This window comes from Oncorhynchus masou, unplaced genomic scaffold (genome assembly GCF_036934945.1).
Source record: "Oncorhynchus masou masou isolate Uvic2021 unplaced genomic scaffold, UVic_Omas_1.1 unplaced_scaffold_2195, whole genome shotgun sequence".
Lineage (NCBI taxonomy): Eukaryota > Metazoa > Chordata > Actinopteri > Salmoniformes > Salmonidae > Oncorhynchus > Oncorhynchus masou.
This window is the reverse complement of record NW_027008671.1, coordinates 22,022-42,626: the sequence shown is the minus strand read 5'-3', so window position 1 is coordinate 42,626 and position 20,605 is coordinate 22,022. Positions and strand designations below refer to the sequence as shown.

Genomic DNA, 20,605 nt, shown 5'->3' with positions numbered 1-20,605 from the left:
TATAGGAGGAAGGTATATAGTGGAGGGTCTACACCAGAAGGTAATGGGTATCTGTATGACGAAGGTATATAGTGGAGGGTCTACACCAGAAGGTAATGGGTATCTGTAGGAGGAAGGTATATAGTAGAGGGTCCACACCAGAAGTTAATGGGTATCTGTAGGAGGAAGGTATATAGTGGAGGGTCTACATTAGAAGTTAATGGGTATCTGTAGGAGGAAGGTATATAGTAGAGGGATGTTTTCATAATGCATTATAGACTGGTGTGACTGACTATATTATTATTGATGATATTATTAATGTTCTCTCTCTCTCTCTCTCTCTCTCTCTCTCTCTCTAAATTAATCAGCACAACACATCACTGCTGCTACTTGATGAGGTCACTAGGGTGTTGTGTTCAGGCTGCTACAATATCATTGAGTTACACAGCTACTTTAGCTGTACTTTAGCTACAGCTTTTAAATGTTATAAAACAGCATTCAACATGAGGCAGACAGATCTTACATTTCTCCAGTATGTCAGCAAGCTCCTTCTGGTTCATTTTCCTCAGGATGTGAAGTGTGATCTTCAGAGCCCCCTCTCTGGCACTGCTCTCCTGCTTCTCATCTTCAGCATCCACCACTTCCTTATCCTGCTTCTGACTCTCAAAGCCTTCTGGGAGTTCTGGACTAAGAATCCTCTTGAACATCTTCAGCTCGTTCTTCACAAATGTCATAATATTCTCTTCAAGCAACTGAAATAAATAAAGTAAATAAGTTAAGCAAGAGAATAAATGCTTTCTCATCAACACATTAATGAATGTTTGACAGATCAACTTTACTTGAGATAAACGAAAACAAATGTACAGAACAGGACCACATACACTCAATATGGAGGCCAGGTCTGTTTGATGACTCTGGGAAGACTGATCGCTGAGAATATCTGACTCTGATCTCTCCTGTTGGTTTCTGTGGACAAAACATGAGATTACATCTCCTCATCCAGGAGTACACACACATCCAGGGAGTACACACACACACACACACACACACACACACACACACACACACACACACACACACACACACACACACACACACACACACACACACACACACACACACACACACATGGAGGGAATGTTGTGTTTGTTTAATATTGTTTTAGGACTATGAAAATGGACAAAAGGATGAGCCTATGGATTATGAAAACAACAACAATAAATGGGAAAATGGGAGAGGAGAAATGACTAGAGACAGTGTTGTTTAACTCACTGACCAGGACCCATGAGTTCTTCTTACCTTTGTTCAGTAGAAAAGTCTCCCTCTCTAAACAGTATAGGTTGTTCCATAGACCAGTCACTCTTCATGGACACACAGCTGGGAACAGGGGAGGCTGGTCTCTCCTGCTTGATTGGGCTTCAACACAACAGAGACAAACATTACATCTCTCATCTACTCTGAGCTCAGATTCCAAAACACTTTTCAGAAATGTTTGTAAATAAGCTTTTATTGTTTATAGAAATTATGAACGAGATGTTTTTTTTCACTATCTAATCATGGCATGGGGTCGTTCAATGACAGACATGTATTTGTTCAATGTCTTTCACTTGATTTTTCATTTCAGAGAAAAAAAAATCATGTTTATTTTGCTAAATGCTATATATCTGCCTCACTCTCAGAGAAATCAGTAGTACTGCTAAGTTTTACACAGTAATAATATATATATCTGCCTCACTCTCAGAGAAATCAGTAGTACTGCTAGGTTTTATACAGTAATAATATATATCTGTCTCACTCTCAGAGAAATCAGAAGTACTGCTAGGTTTTATACAGTAATAATATATATCTGTCTCACTCAGAGGAATCAGTAGTACTGCTAGGTTTTATACAGTCAAATGTTACCGACCGGCTCAATTCATGTAAGTAACATTTGAAATTATGTTTTTACATTGGATAAAATTAGAGACTCCGAGCTAGAAAATTTTATTTTATTTTTTTATTTTATAATTTCACCTTTATTCAACCAGGTTTGCCAGTTGAGAACAAGTTCTCATTTACAACTGCGACCTGGCCAAGATAAAGCAAAGCAGTGCGACACAAACAACAACACAGACTTACACATGGATAAAACAGACGTACAGTCAATAACACAATAGAAAAGTCTATATACGGTGTGGAAATGGCATGAGGAGGTAAGTTAATAAATTGGCCATAGTAGCAAAGTTATTACAATTTAGCAAATTAAAACTGGAGTGATAGATGTGCAGATGATGATGTGCAAGTAGAAAGACTGGTGTGCTAAAGAGCAGAAAAGTAAATAAAAACAATATGGGGATGAGGTAGGTTGATTGGGTGGGCTATTTACAGATGGGCTGTGTACAGCTGCAGCGATCGGTAAGCTGCTCAGATAGCTGAAGCTTAAAGTTAGTGAGGGAGATATAAGACTCCAACTTCAGTGATTTTTACAATTTGTTCCAGTCATTGGCAGCAGGGAACTGGAAGGAAAAGTAGCCAAAGGAGATGTTGGCTTTGGGGATGACCAGTGAAATATACCTGCTGGAGCGCGTGTTGTTATGGTGACCAGTGAGCTGAGATAAGGCAGAGCTTTACATAGCAAAGCCTTATAGATGACCTGGAGTCAGTGGGTCTGGCGACGAATATGTAGCGAGCCGTTTAGAGCATACAGTTCGCAGTGGTATAAGGGGCTGTGGTGACAAAAAGGATTGCACTGTGATAGACTGCATCCACATTGCTGAGTAGAGTGTTGGAGGCTATTTTGTAAATGACATGGCAGAAGTCAAGGATTGGTAGGATAGTCAGTTTTACGAGGTTATGTTTGGAAGCGTGAGTGAAGGAGGCTTTGTTGCGAAATAGGATGCCGAATCTAGATGTAATGTTTGATTGGAGATGCTTAATATGAGTCTAGAAGGAGAGTTTACAGTCTAGTCAGACACCTATTTGTAGTTGTCCACATATTCTAAGTCAAAAACCATCCAGAGTAGTGATGCTAGGCGTGCGGGTCCAGAGTAGTGATGCTAGGCGGGCGGGCGGGTGCAGGCAGCAATCGGTTGTAAAGCATTTAGTTTTACTGGCGTTTAAGAGCATCCGGTGGCCACAGAAGGAGGTTGTATTGAAGCTCCTCTGGAGGTTAATTAACAGTGTGCAGAGAAGGGCCAGATGGATACAGAATGGTCTCGTCTTCGTAGAGGTGAATCATGGAATTGCCCGCAGCAAGAGCGACATCGTTGATATATACAGAGAAAAGAGTCAGCCCAAGAATTGAACTCTGTGGTACCCCCATAGAGACAGCCAGAAGGTCCGGACAACAGGCTCTCAGATTTGATGGACTGTATTCTGGTGGTGGATGAAGACGGCTGCACAGTACTGTGTTTAATCGATGGTGGTTATGATATCGTTTAGTACCATGAGCATGGCTGAGGTGCACCTCTGAAACCGGATTGCGCAGGTACGGTGGTGTATATCATACACTACTGTTGAGGAGCAATGGGAAAGTAATTCTGCTCTGAACGTTGATTAACTTGTAACCTCACGTTTGAGAAAATGGCCATTGATTGTTTTGGTACCTACTGGAGAGCTCTTCTTTGTCTACAGGGCAGATACTGTTTAAGTCAGATTCATGGTTTGTTTTGCTATAAATTGTTATTTTATGGTTGTAAGTATGAAATGAACTAGAAAATGTTAGATTTTGCAATTCTAAGTAATTAGTACTTTAGTAAGGAATTACACATTATTCAGTACTACTGCAGTTGCTACATAATTCCAATAGATGGCAGCATAAGACCACTAATGACATTTCAGAAGATTAGTTTAGTTTCCTCCCTGGATACACCACCACTCCCCCTCACAGGAAAACTCCTGTGTGCTTCTTCCTGTCCCTTTCCACACTGCTAACACAAGAGGAAGCACTGAAAAAGCATTTAACAGATTACTGTGAAGTAATATAATGATGATTCATGTTTATTATTACCTGGTTTTATGCTCATGTTTTGAAATTATACTTCATTAATATAACGGTTATCAATAAGCCTGAACATTAACTCAGACATCTCTGGTTGAGAAAATCATACTTTCATAGTACATTCACTGTAAAATTCATGAACCAGCATCGAGCCACTCTGCCTTCTCTCGCTAGTAGTCAACTCAGCCCCGCAAAAAAGCTGGTGTCGTCACTCTGCCTTCTCTCTCTAGTAGTCAACTCAGCCCCGCTAAAAAGCTGGTGTCGTCACTCTGCCTTCTCTCGCTAGTAGTCAACTCAGTCCCGCTAAAAAGCTGGTGTGGTCACTCTGCCTTCTCTCGCTAGTAGTCAACTCAGTCCCGCTAAAATGCTGGTGTCGTCACTCTGCCTTCTCTCGCTAGTAGACAACTCAGTCCCGCTAAAAAGCTGGTGTGGTCACTCTGCCTTCTCTCGCTATTAGACAACTCAGTCCCGCTAAAAAGCTGGTGTCGTCACTCTGCCTTCTCTCGCTAGTAGTCAACTCAGTCCCGCTAAAAAGCTGGTGTCGTCACTCTGCCTTCTCTCGCAAATAGTCAACTCAGCCCCGCTAAAAAGCTGGTGTCGTTACTCTGCCTTCTCTCGCTAGTAGTCAACTCAGCCCCGCTAAAAAGCTGGTGTCGTCACTCTGCCTTCTCTCGCTAGTAGTCAACTCAGTCCCGCTAAAAAGCTGGTGTCGTCACTCTGCCTTCTCCAGGGGAAGGTTGAGGTTAATTTACTAACCGGGAGGGTTGAATGATGTAATTTATTGGTGGGCTGGAAGACGCACTGTTGTCTTTTCTATTCAGAGGTTGTTTACTCACAATATCAGATATTAAGATTATATTTTACAATGAATGAATACTAAGGTTGAGGCTCTGACTAGTGATTATTTACCTGGTATTCAATACCTGCTATAATCACTACTATCAGCTCTAATATGAGATAAATAGCTAACTAGTAATGATTGACCGTTGTAGAAAATCATGGTACATATAGTCTGTGATTGCTGCTATTTTATGTTCATCATATTGCTTCTTGTAGCCTAAAGCTGATGCTTCATGGTCCATCATATTGCTGCTTGTTGACTATAACTGATGCTTCATGGTCCATCATATTGCTGCTTGTAGCCTATAACTGATGCTTCATGGTCCATCATATTGCTGCTTGTAGACTATAACTGATGCTTCATGGTCCATCACATTGCTGCTTGTAGACTATAACTGATGCTTCATGGTCCATCATATTGCTGCTTGTAGCCTATAACTGATGCTTCATGGTCCATCATATTGCTGCTTGAAGCCTATAACTGATGCTTCATGGTCTTATACTGCTGTCTATTGGAAATATTTAGCAATTAAAAGGTAATAATTTCATGAACAGACATTGGTGAGGCAGCTGCGAAATAAAGTGTATTTTTCTTGTTAATTCCTTAGATCAGTCTCAAACCTGTCTCACCCCACCCATCTCACGGCAATTGCTAGACTTTCACATTGAAGTTACTAGGTCACACAGTTCAAACCGCATTTGAAAAATAAAACTAATGTGTCTTGTTTATCAAGTGTTGTATTTACATAATACATAATATTATTACTCAAATAGTTTCTAAAAGTGTCCTCCTACCTGTGGCCTGTGTGGGTACTACATATCTCTTTCACGACACCTAGGCTCATAATCTGAAGCAGCACCTGCGTCAGATCTACAAATCAGTGAGCTAGACCTTTCCATTTGGTTTGCAACTCAGTGAACCTGCACAGCATTCACTCAATTTGATGCCTTCAAATGAAGATTTCGATACATATCAAATTACCCAGCAGCCATTTAGAAAAAACGACAAGAAGTCAAAAAAGTATTATGTTATTTCGTAATAAAAAATGTCTTCTGGCTTTTTAAATCGGCCGCATCTTGAAAAAGAGGACAGGGATATGTATATTGTTTAGGTTGTATACCTTTTCTGAAAATAAATATGGTTAACCATGACCAAAAAAATCTTAAAGTTTAGCACTGTGGGTCACCACAACGTGTACTTCAGCATACAGGGTTGGCGCTCATAAAATAGCAGTAATCAGCTTAGTAATAAACCCAAGGTAAACGTAGGTGTGATTGACACAATAGTGAAGCTGCCATTGTGAAACAGAACAATGAGCTGGGAATAGAACGTTCAGAAGGTGAGATGATTCCACGCTGCTCAATAGAACTAATAGGAGCTGGCAGGGTGAAAAATGACCTAAAATAAGGCCTGTTTTTTCACGATGACTTCATGACTAGGGGAATAAGGTCATGTTATGAAACTTGACTCTATGGTAGATTCAATGAACTAGTTTCTATCAGAAAGAAATGTTAAAAATGGAATTTGTCCAGCCTACTTGAGGCCCTCCCGAAAATAATATAAAAAAGTTTGGTCCATGGACACAGAGGGGTTAAACACGGAAGTTACAGTCCATCTAGTGAAGAGAGGAGAACCGGACAGAGGTTGCCAGCATCAATCAACGAGAGAGGGAGGATAGGATAACTAGTATGCTGCTTATAACATTATTGGCACGGGACTTGATGCCAACGAAGCCAAAGATATTTAGAGTTGTTAAACAGGTGTGAAGAGTGTGTTGATATAACGGTAATAATGTCCAAATTATGTTTGTATCATCAATCACAATTGGTTAAAAAAATATGCATTACATTATATTCGGCAAAAATTAAGAGTAGGCAAAGTGGTATTGTCATGTTAAAATTCTATCAAATGTCTTACATTGCATCGAGTACAGTCAGGGTGCCGCGGAACCCCTGCAGTACCTCCACAGACCCCGGATTGAGAACCCCTGCAGTACCTCCACAGACCCCGGATTGAGAACCCCTGCAGTACCTCCACAGACCCCGGATTGAGAACCCCTGCAGTACCTCCGCAGACCCCGGATTGAGAACCCCTGATTTAGCAGATGCTCTTATCCAAGCTCATAATACAGTCAAATATACAAGATAGGAGCATTATATTCCAGCTAAACAATGGATTTATAGCGTTTTGCAAAAAATAAATATATATATATATATATATATACATATAAAATCTAAAATCTATTAATAAAAAATCTGAGAACAGTAATATTGAAGCAACCATTTCTGATTTAAAAAAAACAAATGTGAACATTTTGGAAACTCACAATAATGATATCAAAAATTGTCATCTCACCTCTTAGCTTTGGTGTCATGTTCCCCAGAGAGACTCATTTTAGAGGCAGGGCCCCCCTCCCCTCTCTCCCCAGAGAGACTCATTTTAGAGGCAGGGTCCCCCTCCTCTCTCTCCCCAGAGAGACTCATTTTTGAGCACTGGCCCCTAAACAGAGATCCAACATGTTTGTTGTGGTTAACACAGTAATTATTGAATGTCAATTGTTTTCATTTATTAATTATCTCTTATAAAACATTTACTAACAGACATAGAAACAGTCAGGTGATTTAATGCATCACATGAACATGTAGTTGTGACATTTCATCTCCATGGTAACAGTCTGTAATAATAATAAGTCACTGTTTGTTAAGGTAGTTATAGACAGTACAGTAACAACAATAATAACAATAATAATAAGTCACTGTTTGTTAAGGTAGATATAGACAGTACAGTAACAATAATAATAAGTCACTGTTTGTTAAGGTAGTTATAGACAGTACAGCAACAATAATAACAATAATAATAAGTCACTGTTTGTTAAGGTAGTTATAGACAGTACAGCAACAACAATAATAATAATAATAATAATAATAATAAGTCACTGTTTGTTAAGGTAGTTCTAGACAGTACAGCAACAATAATAATAATAATAATAATAATAATAATAAGTCACTGTTTGTTAAGGTAGTTATAGACAGTACAGCAACAACAATAATAATAATAATAAGTCACTGTTTGTTAAGGTAGTTCTAGACAGTACAGCAACAATAATAATAATAATAAGTCACTGTTTGTTAAGGTAGTTCTAGACAGTACAGCAACAATAATAATAATAATAAGTCACTGTTTGTTAAGGTAGTTATAGACAGTACAGCAACAATAATAATAATAATAAGTCACTGTTTGTTAAGGTAGTTATAGACAGTACAACAACAACAACAACAACAACAACAATAATAATAATAGTAATAATAATAACAATAATAAGTCACTGTTTGTTAAGGTAATTATAGAGAGTACAGCAACAATAATAACAATAATAATAATAATAATAATAAGTCACTGTTTGTTAAGGTAATTATAGACATTACAGCAACAATAACAATAATAATAATAAGTCACTGTTTATTAAGGTAGTTATAGACAGTACAGCAACACAAGGCCATGTCTCACAATTATTTTAATTCATTAAAAGTAGGCTATTTATTGTCTTTCAATCTGTTATTTTCTAAATGTATCTGAGAATATAGACAGAAGGGCTAAAACTGGAGTGATTGATCTGAGGGAAAATTATTGATCCATTCAGAAATGTTTCATATGTAAAGTAGACTAGGTTATAATGTATAGTAGTGGGTTGTTATTGATATGTAGATGTTATATTATGTAAAGTAGACTAGGTTATAATGTATAGTAGTGGTTTGTCAGTGACATGTTATATTGTGTAAAGTAGACTAGGTTATAATGTATAGTAGTGGGTTGTTAGTGATATGTATATGTTATATTATGTAAAGTAGGCTAGGTTATAATGTATAGTAGTGGGTTGTTAGTGATATGTAGATGTTATATTATGTAAAGTAGACTAGGTTATAATGTATAGTAGTGTGTTGTTAGTGATATGTAGTTGTTATATTATGTAAAGTAGACTAGGTTATAATGTATGGTAGTGGGTTGTTAGTGATATGTTATATTATGTAAAGTAGACTAGGTTATAATGTATACTAGTGGGTTGTTAGTTATATGTAGATGTTATATTATGTAAAGTAGACTAGGATATAATGTATAGTAGTGGCTTGTTAGTGATATGTTATATTATGTAAAGTAGACTAGGTTATAATGTATACTAGTGGGTTGTTAGTTATATGTAGATGTTATATTATGTAAAGTAGACTAGGTTATAATGTATAGTAGTGGGTTGTTAGTGATACGTAGATGTTATATTATGTAATGTAGACTAGGTTATAATGTATAATAGCAGTTTTTTAGTGATATGCAGATCAAGGTCTATACCTCGGCTACAGCCTACATATCATAGATGACCAGTCTAAACCTGTTCAGATCAGTTCACATAATGTTATAGTCCTACCAGTAGCAGGACAGAGAATGTACTGTATATAACCTACATATCATAGATGACCAGCCTAAACCTGTTCAGATCAGTTCACATAATGTTATAGTCCTACCAGTAGCAGGACAGAGAATATACTGTATATAACCTACATATTATAGATGACCAGCCTAAACCTGTTCAGATCAGTTCACATAATGTTATAGTCCTACCAGTAGCAGGACAGAGAATGTACTGTATATAACCTACATATCATAGATGACCAGTCTAAACCTGTTCAAATCAGTTCACAGAGACCATCAGGTTTGTCAGCATGATAAGTGATCATAACTCCAACCTACTCTGACTATTGAATGTCTGACATCGACTAACCTTATAATAGTGTGTAGAAAGCCAAGACCAACGAGAGTTTGCTCATCTTTCCTACGTCTCAACGTGACAGGTTAAAGGAAATATTCATAGCCTGTTATACATTAAAAAGTATTAGTAAGTTCATAGTATGTGAGGATCGTAAAACATCTCAGGTTAAAAAGATGCATTCAGTATTAGTTGATAGAGATTGATAACATTCATATAATTGTGTTAAAGTTCAAATCTGTCAAAGGGTACAAATTGTGAGAGTAATGTGTAAACGTTATATTGATTACTTTATTTTGTAGTGCCTAACAGTGTTAACCTGTGATCTACGAAATGCTCTTAATCTATGAGCCGGAGATCGATTGCTCTGGTCTCCCCCCATATTCCTGGGGAAATCGCGGTCTTTTCTCATTACACTAAACGTTGAATTGAGAATACAACACCGTATCACTCTCGTGATTATTTCTCCCCTGTTTTCAGGTACTTTATTGATGATAAAAATAGGAATTTAAATGTTATAACTCACTAACATGTCAAGAGAGTTTAAGGTGTGTTTTAGTCACGTCTTGAGGAAGTTAGAGTTAAGTTTGAAGAGAGTAACATTAGCCCTGCTCAGTTGAAGTGAAGAATAGCATCGTACTGAGAGTTGCTGCCATTTTATGTTGATTGTGAATGAACATGTACGTTGTTAATAAGATATTTTGCTGTGTTAATTGTATAATGGGTTTTCTGTTGTTTTTGTAATGTGTTACTTTTGTAAAGATTGAACTTAAAGTTGAATTGAGAATACAACACCGTATCACTCTCGTGATTATTTCTCCCCTGTTTTCAGGGGCGTAACATCAACACATTTATCTGACTTCTACTGTAATGAGAAATATGTGCCACAGTTTCAACAGCCATTTTATAACTGCGTAGGCTACAAACATACTTCTAATTTCACATGAGGAAATCACATAACTTACAGTCACTGGTGCAGACGCCTGTTTTCTTACAGATGAAGTAGCTTTCACAGGCAACTCATTCAACCAGCCTAAACAACAGTCAATACAAGATGTCAAATGGTCAAAGGAGAATCCTGATAGAGTCATAGAGAGAGGTATATATATCCTGATAGAGTCATAGAGAGAGGTATATATATCCTGATAGAGTCATATACATTAGAGAGAGGTATATATATCCTGATAGAGCCATATACATTAGAGAGAGGTATATATATCCTGATAGAGTCATAGAGAGAGGTATATATATCCTGATAGAGTCATAGAGAGAGGTATATATATCCTGATAGAGTCATAGAGAGAGGTATATATATCCTGATAGAGTCATAGAGAGAGGTATATATATCCTGATAGAGTCATATACATTAGAGAGAGGTATATATATCCTGATAGAGTCATATACATTAGAGAGAGGTATATATATCCTGATAGAGCCATATACATTAGAGAGAGGTATATATATCCTGATAGAGCCATATACATTAGAGAGAGGTATATATATCCTGATAGAGTCATATACATTAGAGAGGTATATATATATATATCCTGATAGAGTCATAGAGAGAGGTATATATATCCTGATAGAGCCATATACATTAGAGAGAGGTATATATATCCTGATAGAGTCATATACATTAGAGAGAGGTATATATATCCTGATAGAGCCATATACATTAGAGAGAGGTATATATATCCTGATAGAGCCATATACATTAGAGAGAGGTATATATATATCCTGATAGAGCCATATACATTAGAGAGGTATGTATATATATCCTGATAGAGTCATATACATTAGAGAGAGGTATATATATCCTGATAGAGTCATATACATTAGAGAGAGGTATATATATCCTGATAGAGCCATATACATTAGAGAGAGGTATATATATTCTGATAGAGCCGTATACATTAGAGAGAGGTATATATATCCTGATAGAGTCATATACATTAGAGAGAGGTATATATATCCTGATAGAGCCATATACATTAGAGAGAGGTATATATATCCTGATAGAGCCATATACATTAGAGAGGTATATATATCCTGATAGAGCCATATACATTAGAGAGAGGTATATATATTCTGATAGAGTCATATACATTAGAGAGGTATATATATATATATATCCTGATAGAGTCATATACATTAGAGAGAGGTATATATATAGAGTCATATACATTAGAGAGCCATATATATCCTGATAGAGATATACATTAGAGAGATATATATATCCTGATAGAGTCATATACATTAGAGAGGTATATATATCCTGATAGAGTCATATACATTAGAGAAATATATATATCCTGATAGAGTCATAGAGAGAGGTATATATATCCTGATAGAGTCATATACATTAGAGAGGTATATATATCCTGATAGAGCCATAGATAGAGGTATATATATATATATCCTGATAGAGTCATATACATTAGAGAGGTATATATATCCTGATAGAGTCATATACATTAGAGAGGTATATATATCCTGATAGAGCCATAAACATTAGAGAGAGGTATATATATCCTGATAGAGTCATATACATTAGAGAGAGGTATATATATATATATCCTGATAGAGCCATATACATTAGAGAGAGGTATATATATGTCCTGATAGAGTCATATACATTAGAGAGAGGTATATATATGTCCTGATAGAGTCATATACATTAGAGAGAGGTATATATATCCTGATAGAGCCATATACATTAGAGAGGTATATATATGTCCTGATAGAGTCATATACATTAGAGAGAGGTATATATATCCTGATAGAGCCATATACATTAGAGAGGTATATATATCCTGATAGAGCCATATACATTAGAGAGAGGTATATATATCCTGATAGAGCCATATACATTAGAGAGAGGTATATATATCCTGATAGAGTCATATACATTAGAGAGAGGTATATATATCCTGATAGAGTCATATACATTAGAGAGAGGTATATATATCCTGATAGAGTCATATACATTAGAGAGGTATATATATCCTGATAGAGTCATATACATTAGAGAGGTATATATATCCTGATAGAGTCATATACATTAGAGAGGTATATATATCCTGATAGAGTCATATACATTAGAGAGAGGTATATATATCCTGATAGAGTCATATACATTAGAGAGAGGTATATATATCCTGATAGAGTCATATACATTAGAGAGAGGTATATATATCCTGATAGAGCCATATACATTAGAGAGGTATATATATCCTGATAGAGCCATATACATTAGAGAGAGGTATATATATCCTGATAGAGTCATATACATTAGAGAGGTATATATATATCCTGATAGAGTCATATACATTAGAGAGGTATATATATATCCTGATAGAGTCATATACATTAGAGAGGTATATATATCCTGATAGAGTCATATACATTAGAGAGAGGTATATATATATCCTGATAGAGTCATATACATTAGAGAGGTATATATATATCCTGATAGAGTCATATACATTAGAGAGGTATATATATCCTGATAGAGCCATATACATTAGAGAGGTATATATATCCTGATAGAGTCATATACATTAGAGAGGTATATATATCCTGATAGAGTCATATACATTAGAGAGGTATGTATATATATCCTGATAGAGCCATATACATTAGAGAGGTATATATATCCTGATAGAGTTATATACATTAGAGAGGTATATATATCCTGATAGAGTCATATACATTAGAGAGAGGTATATATATCCTGATAGAGTCATATACATTAGAGAGAGGTATATATATCCTGATAGAGTCATATACATTAGAGAGGTATATATATCCTGATAGAGTCATATACATTAGAGAGAGGTATATATATCCTGATAGAGTCATATACATTAGAGAGGTATATATATCCTGATAGAGTCATATACATTAGAGAGGTATATATATCCTGATAGAGTCATATACATTAGAGAGAGGTATATATATCCTGATAGAGTCATATACATTAGAGAGAGGTATATATATCCTGATAGAGCCATATACATTAGAGAGAGGTATATATATCCTGATAGAGTTTTATACATTAGAGAGAGTATATATATTGATAGAGCCATACATCATTAGAGAGATATATATATATCCTGATAGAGTTTATACATTAGAATGAGGTATATATATTCTGATAGAGCCAGATACATTACAGAGATTATGTATTTATCCTGATAAAGCCAATTTGAGTTATTAGAAGAAGTAACTGTCATCCTGAAACCTCTGTGATTGGATGTTATAGACCCCAATCTGAACAGTTTCTTCCCCGTGGTTATAGCCTTTAGCTCTATGCTCAGTCTACCTAGTTCAATATATTGTTGTTCGTAAACTTTGTGCAAACTCCACCGCCTGTATTCTGTCTCTTAATCACACCATACATTTAATGTATCTACTGTTAGGAGTGTTTTACTGTCATTCACTATACTAACATTACACCAGACATTTAATTTATCTACTGTTAGGAGTGTTCCACTTCACTATACTAACATTACAGAGATATTTAACCTATCATATACATTAGGAGTGTTATATTCCTGATAGAGTAATATACATTACACCATACATTTAATCCTGATAGAGCCATATATACATTACACTATACATTTAATTGTTAGTTAGAGTGTTTTACTTCCATTCACTATATATATCCTTACATTTAATTTATCTACACACTTTACAATAATCCCTGGCAGGATTCTCACCTTGTAGCCTGAATTCACAACCAGAACATGTCAAGACATTGAGATATGTTCTGTTCTGCATATTCTGATGGATGATGACTAAGCTGGAATGTGAAGCTAACTGAAGTTGGATATTTTTAGAAAACCAGTACATCGAGCCTGTATCATAGTTTACCCATCAGGCTACAATCAGGTTTCAGCATCAGGCAGGTATCAACATGCCGAGTCGTAGGCTACAACCTGGGTTGTATTCATTAGTTTACTCCACAGCCAACAGTTTTAAATGGCACTAATGAATACACACAACCTGTTTTGAGAAATTGTAAGTTGTTGTTAGTATCTCCACAATATTTATTTGTCTCTCTTTCACACAAAATACCTCCCTGAGTAAAAAGCGGTATATATATATCCTGGTCTATAGACCTATTACATAAACAGGTTCTCTTTCAGAGAGGTATAAATATCCTGATAGAGCCATATACATTAGAGAGGATATACCCTGGTCTATAGACCTATACATTAGAGGAGTATCATACATATATATCCTTATAGATATATACATTAGGAGATCACCCTGGTCTATAGACCTATGATAGAGTAGGAGATCACCCTGGTCTATAGACCTATGATACTGATACACTCTTAGACTAAAGGGTTCCAAACAGGTCCTCTGGCTGTCCCCATAGGAGAACGCTTTTGGGTTCCAGGTAGAATTCTCCTGGCTTCTATGCAGAACCCTCTGTGGAAATGGTTCTTCATGGAACCCAAAAGGGTTCTACCTAGTACCAAAAAGGGTTCTACAAAGGGTTCTCCTATTGGGACAGCCAAAGAACCCTTTTAGATTCTAGATAGTGTAGGAGTGATCACCCTGACACAGATGTGCATATAACAAATTAGATCTAATTAATGTCAAAAACATTTTAAGGAGAGTAGGACTATTATATCACTGTCCACCAAACATTAGAGAACATATATATCCTGATAGAGTCATATACATTAAGAATATCATCAACTATATGAATACACTGATAACAATATAATCAACTATATGAATACACATAACAATATCATCAACTATATGAATACATTTAACAATATATCAACTATATGAATACACATAACAATATCATCAACTATATGAATACATAACAATATCATCAACTATATGAATACACATAACAATATCATCAACTATATGAATACACATAACAATATCATCAACTATATTAATACACATAACAATATCATCAACTATATGAAAACACATAACAATATCATCAACTATATGAATACACATAACAATATCATAAACTATCCTGAATACACATAACAATATCATCAACTATATGAATACACATAACAATATACATTAGAGAGAGGTATATATCATAACTATACATTAGAGAGAGGTATATATATATCCTGATATCATTACAATCATATATCAATAGAAACAGAGTCTGGATGATCATCAGGTAAATTAGTTTCATTTGCTCTGCTCATTTACATATCAGGTATATATTCTCTGATCCCTCATATACATTAGAGAGGTTACAATGTGTCTTGGCATACATTCATACAACTGTCTGGAAATCTATTCTGTCTCTCCATTACTTTAGTGTCGTCTGTTGCTGTCTCTGTGTCATTGTCTGTGTCTCTCTCCATCATATCCTATACATGTTGCTGTCTCTGTGTCTTGTCTGTGTCTCACTACATCATATCGGCCTGCTACATATATCAACATTCACAACATGAAAACACAACTACATGAACACCATTAAATACAGTTGGAATGTATTATAACTCAAACTGATTCCATCAAACATTAGAAGGTATAATATCTGATAGAGTCAATACATTAGAGAGGTATGCTATATATATCTGATAGAGCCAAATACATTAGAGAGGTATATATATCCAGATAGAGTCATACACATTAGATTTATAGATCCTGACTTTGCTGTTTACATTAGAGACAGCTGTTTAAGGTCATACCAAGGCAGAGTGTAGTATCAGTACTTAGGGGTCATTAGGTCAGAACAAGGCAGAGTGCAGTATCAGTACTTAGGGGTCATAGGTCATACCAAGGCAGAGTGTAGTATCAGTACTTAGGGGTCATAGGTCAGATCAGTGGTCATGGCTGATATGCATGGACAAGAAAACAAATTTTAAAGTCATATACATTTTCTCAGATTCACTGTTTGTGTAGATGCTGTTTGTCTTTGTAGGACAGTAGTTCAGGTGGCTGTTTGTGTAGATGCTGTTTGTCTTTGTAGGACAGTAGTTCAGGTGGTTGTTTGTGCAGATGCTGATTGAGCCTTTACAGGAGTAGTTCAGGTGGCTGTTTGTCTCTGATAGGACAGTAGTTCATTAGAGAGCTGTATATATATCCTGTTTGTCTTTGTATACGTTCAGGTGGCTGTTTGTGTAGATGCTGTTTGTATTTGTAGGACAGTAGTTCAAGTGGCTGTTTGTCTTTGTAGGACAGTAGTTCAGGTGGCTGTTTGTCTTTGTAGGACAATAGTTCAGGTGGCTGTTTGGGTAGATGCTGTTTGTCTTTGTAGGACAGTAGTTCAGGTGGCTGTTTGTGTAGATGCTGTTTGTCTTTGCAGGACAGTAGTTCGGGTGGCTGTTTGTGTAGATGCTGTTTGTCTCTGTAGGACAGTAGTTCAGGTTGCTGTTTGTGTAGATGCTGTTTGTCTCTGTAGGACATTAGTTCAGGTGGCTGTTTGTCTCTGTAGGATAGTAGTTCAGGTGGCTGTTTGTGTAGATGCTGTTTGTCTCTGTCGTACAGTAGTTCAGGTGGCTGTTTGTGTAGATGCTGTTTGTCTTTGTAGGACAGTAGTTCAGGTGGCTGTTTGTCTCTGTAGGACAGTAGTTCGGGTGGCTGTTTGTGTAGATGCTGTTTGTCTTTGTAGGACAGTAGTTCAGGTGGCTGTTTGTGTAGATGCTCTTTGTAGATGTAGGACAGTAGTCCAGGTGGCTGTTTGTGTAGATGCTCTTTGTAGTTGTAGGACAGTAGTCCAGGTGGCTGTTTGTGTAGATGCTGTTTGTCTTTGTAGGACAGTAGTTAAGGTGGCTGTTTGTGTAGATGCTGTTTGTCTTTGTAGGACAGTAGTTCAGGTGGCTGTTTGTGTAGATGCTGTTTGTCTTTGTAGGACAGTAGTTCAGGTGCCTGTTTGTGTCGATGGTGTTTGTCCTTGTAAGACAGTAGTTCAGGTGGCTGTTTGTGTAGACAGCTGTTTTGTCTTGTAGGTTTGTTCAGATGGCTGTTTGTCTCTGTAGGACAGTAGTTCATTTGTCTGTTTGTGTCACACAAAATACCTCTGTTTGTCTTTGTAGGACAGTAGTTCAGGTGGCTGTTTGTGTAGATATGTTTGTCTTTGTAGGACAGTAGTTCAGGTGGCTGTTTGTGTAGATGCTGTTTGTCTCTGTAGGACAGTAGTTCAGGTTGCTGTTTGTGTAGATGCTGTTTGTCTTTGTAGGATAGTTGTTCAGGTGGCTCTTTGTCTTTGTAGGACAGTAGTTCAGGTGGCTGTTTGTGTAGATGCTGTTTGTCTCTGTAGGACAGTAGTTCAGGTGGCTGTTTGTAGTTGTAGGACAGTAGTTCAGGAGGCTGTTTGTGTTGATGCTGTTTGTCTTTGTAGGACAGTAGTTCAGGTGGCTGTTTGTGTAGATGCTGTTTGTCTCTGTAGGACAGTAGTTCAGGTGGCTGTTTGTAGTTGTAGGACAGTAGTTCAGGTGGCTGTTTGTGTAGAAGCTGTTTGTCTTTGTAGGACAGTAAATCAGGTGGCTGTTTGTGTAGATGCTGTTTGTCTCTGTAGGACAGTAGTTCAGGAGGCTGTTTGTGTAGATGCTGTTTGTCTCTGTAGGACAGTAGTTCAGGTTGCTGTTTGTGTAGATGCTGTTTGTCTTTGTAGGATAGTTGTTCAGGTGGCTCTTTGTCTTTGTAGGACAGTAGTTCAGGTGGCTGTTTGTGTAGATGCTGTTTGTCTCTGTAGGACAGTAGTTCAGGTGGCTGTTTGTCTTTTTAGGACAGTAGTTCAGGTGGCTGTTTGTATTTGTAGGACAGTAGTTCAGGTGGCTGTTTGTCTTTGTAGGACAGTAGTTCAGGTGGTTGTTTGTCTCTGTAGGACAGTAGTTCAGGTGGCTGTTTGTCTCTGTAGGACAGTAGTTCAGGTTGCTGTTTGTGTAGATGCTGTTTGTCTCTGTAGGAAGTAGTTCAATGTAGGACAGTAGTGGGTCTGTTTGTAGTTGTAGGACAGTAGTTCAGGAGGCTGTTTGTGTAGATGCTGTTTGTGTTTGTAGGACAGTAGTTCAGGTGGCTGTTTGTATTTGTAGGACAGTAGTTCAGGTGGCTGTTTGTCTTTGTAGGACAGTAGTTCAGGTGGTTGTTTGTCTCTGTAGGACAGTAGTTCAGGTGGCTGTTTGTCTCTGTAGGACAGTAGTTCAGGTGGCTGTTTGTGTAGATGCTGTTTGTCTTTGTAGGACAGTAGTTCAGGTGGCTGTTTGTGTAGGTGATGTTTGTCTTTGTAGGACAGTAGTTCAGGTGGCTGTTTGTGTAGATGCTGTTTGTCTCTGTAGGACAGTAGTTCAGTTGGCTCTTTGTGTAGATGCTATTTGTCTCTGTAGGACAGTAGTTCAGGTGGCTGTTTGTCTTTGTAGGACAGTAGTTCAGGTGTCTGTTTGTGTAGATAACAATGTTCAACTATATTGTCTTTGTAGGACAGTAGTCAGGTGGCTGTTTACCTTTTATCTCACAGTTGTTCAATGGCTGTTTGTCTTTGTAGAACAGTAGTTCAGGTGGCTGTTTGTCTTTGTAAAGGTGGCTTTTGTGTAGATTTTTGTCTTTGTAGGGCAGTCGTTCAGGTGGCTGATTGTGTAGATGCTGTTTGTCTTTGTAGGACAGTAATTCAGGTGGCTGTTTGTGTAGATGCTGTTTGTCTCTGTAGGACAGTAGTTCAGGTTGCTGTTTGTGTAGATGCTGTTTGTCTTTGTAGGACAGTTGTTCAGGTGGCTCTTTGTCTTTGTAGGACAGTAGTTCAGGTTGCTGTTTGTGTAGATGCTGTTTGCGTTTGTAGGACAGTAGTTCAGGTGGCTGTTTGTCTCTGTAGGACAGTAGTTCAGGTGGCTGTTTGTATTTGTAGGACAGTAGTTCAGGTGGCTGTTTGTTTAGATGCTATTTGTCTCTGTAGGACAACATTCAGGTGGCATGTTTGTCAACTGTAACACCAGTAGTTCAGGTGGCTGTTTGTCTTTGTAAACAGAAAAGACAGTAGTTCAGGTGGCTGTTTGTTTGCTGTTTGTCTCTTAGGACAGTACAGCTGTGTTAAGGTAGGCTGTTTGTCTTTGTAGGACAGTAGTTCAGGTGGCTGTTTGTCTTTGTAGGACAGTAGTTCAGGTGGCTGTACTTATGGGTCATAGGTCTGTTTGTCTTTGTAGGACAGTAGTTCAGGTGGCTGTTTGTGTAGAAGCTGTTTGTCTTTGTAGGACAGTAGTTCAGGTGGCTGTTTGTGTAGATGCTGTTTGTAGTTGTATGACAGTAGTTCAGGAGGCTGTTTGTGTAGATGCTGTTTGTCTTTGTAGGACAGTAGTTCCGGTGGCTGATTGTGTAGATGCTGTTTGTCTTTGTAGGGCAGTCGTTCCGGTGGCTGATTGTGTAGATGCTGTTTGTCTTTGTAGGACAGTAGTTCAGGTGGCTGTTTGTGTAGATGCTGTTTGTCTCTGTAGGACAGTAGTTCAGGTGGCTGTTTGTGTAGATGCTGTTTGTCTTTGTAGGACAGTAGTTCAGGTGGCTGTTTGTGTAGATGTTGTTTGTCTTTGTAGGACAGTAGTTCAGGTGTCTGTTTGTCTTTTTAGGACAGTAGTTCAGGTGGCTCTTTGTCTTTGTAGGACAGTAGTTCAGGTGGCTGTTTGTCTTTGTAGGACAGTAGTTCAGGTGGCTGTTTGTCTTTGTAGGACAGTAGTTCAGGTGGCTGTTTGTGTAGATGCTGTTTGTCTTTTTAGGACAGTAGTTCAGGTGGCTGATTGTCTTTGTAGGACAGTAGTTCAGGTGGCTGTTTGTGTAGATGCTCTTTGTCTTTGTAGGACAGTAGTTCAGGTGGCAGTTTGCCTTTGTAGGACAGTTGTGCAGGTGGCTGTTTGTGTAGATGATATTTGTCTTTGTAGGACAGTAGTTCAGGTGGCTGTTAGTCTCTGTAGGACAGTAGTTCAGGTGGCAGTTTGCCTTTGTAGGACAGTTGTTCAGGTGGCTGTTTGTGTAGATGATATTTGTCTTTGTAGGACAGTAGTTCAGGTGGCTGTTTGTCTTTGTAGGACAGTAGTTCAGGTGGCTGTTTGTGTAGATG

General features: G+C 37.4%; 1 protein-coding gene across 2 annotated transcripts in view; it reads right to left on the bottom strand.

Moving 5' to 3' along the window:
• The window catches only part of LOC135533072 (NLR family CARD domain-containing protein 3-like), a 35,137-nt gene extending 24,549 nt beyond the window's left edge, over positions 1 to 10,588 (bottom strand). Inside the window, exons 1-5 of one of the 2 annotated variants that reach the window (XM_064960460.1) lie at positions 10,521 to 10,588; positions 7,155 to 7,298; positions 1,279 to 1,395; positions 861 to 945; positions 503 to 731 (exon numbers count right to left, since the gene is read on the bottom strand). In XM_064960460.1, coding sequence (XP_064816532.1) covers positions 503 to 731; positions 861 to 945; positions 1,279 to 1,395; positions 7,155 to 7,282 — 559 coding nt within the window. In that variant the 5' untranslated portion in view covers positions 7,283 to 7,298; positions 10,521 to 10,588. Of the gene's footprint in view, positions 1 to 502; positions 732 to 860; positions 946 to 1,278; positions 1,396 to 6,716; positions 6,801 to 7,154; positions 7,299 to 10,520 lie in introns of those variants that run through there. The other variant, XM_064960462.1, reaches the window with a different exon arrangement.
• Between the last annotated feature and the right edge of the window lie 10,017 nt (positions 10,589 to 20,605).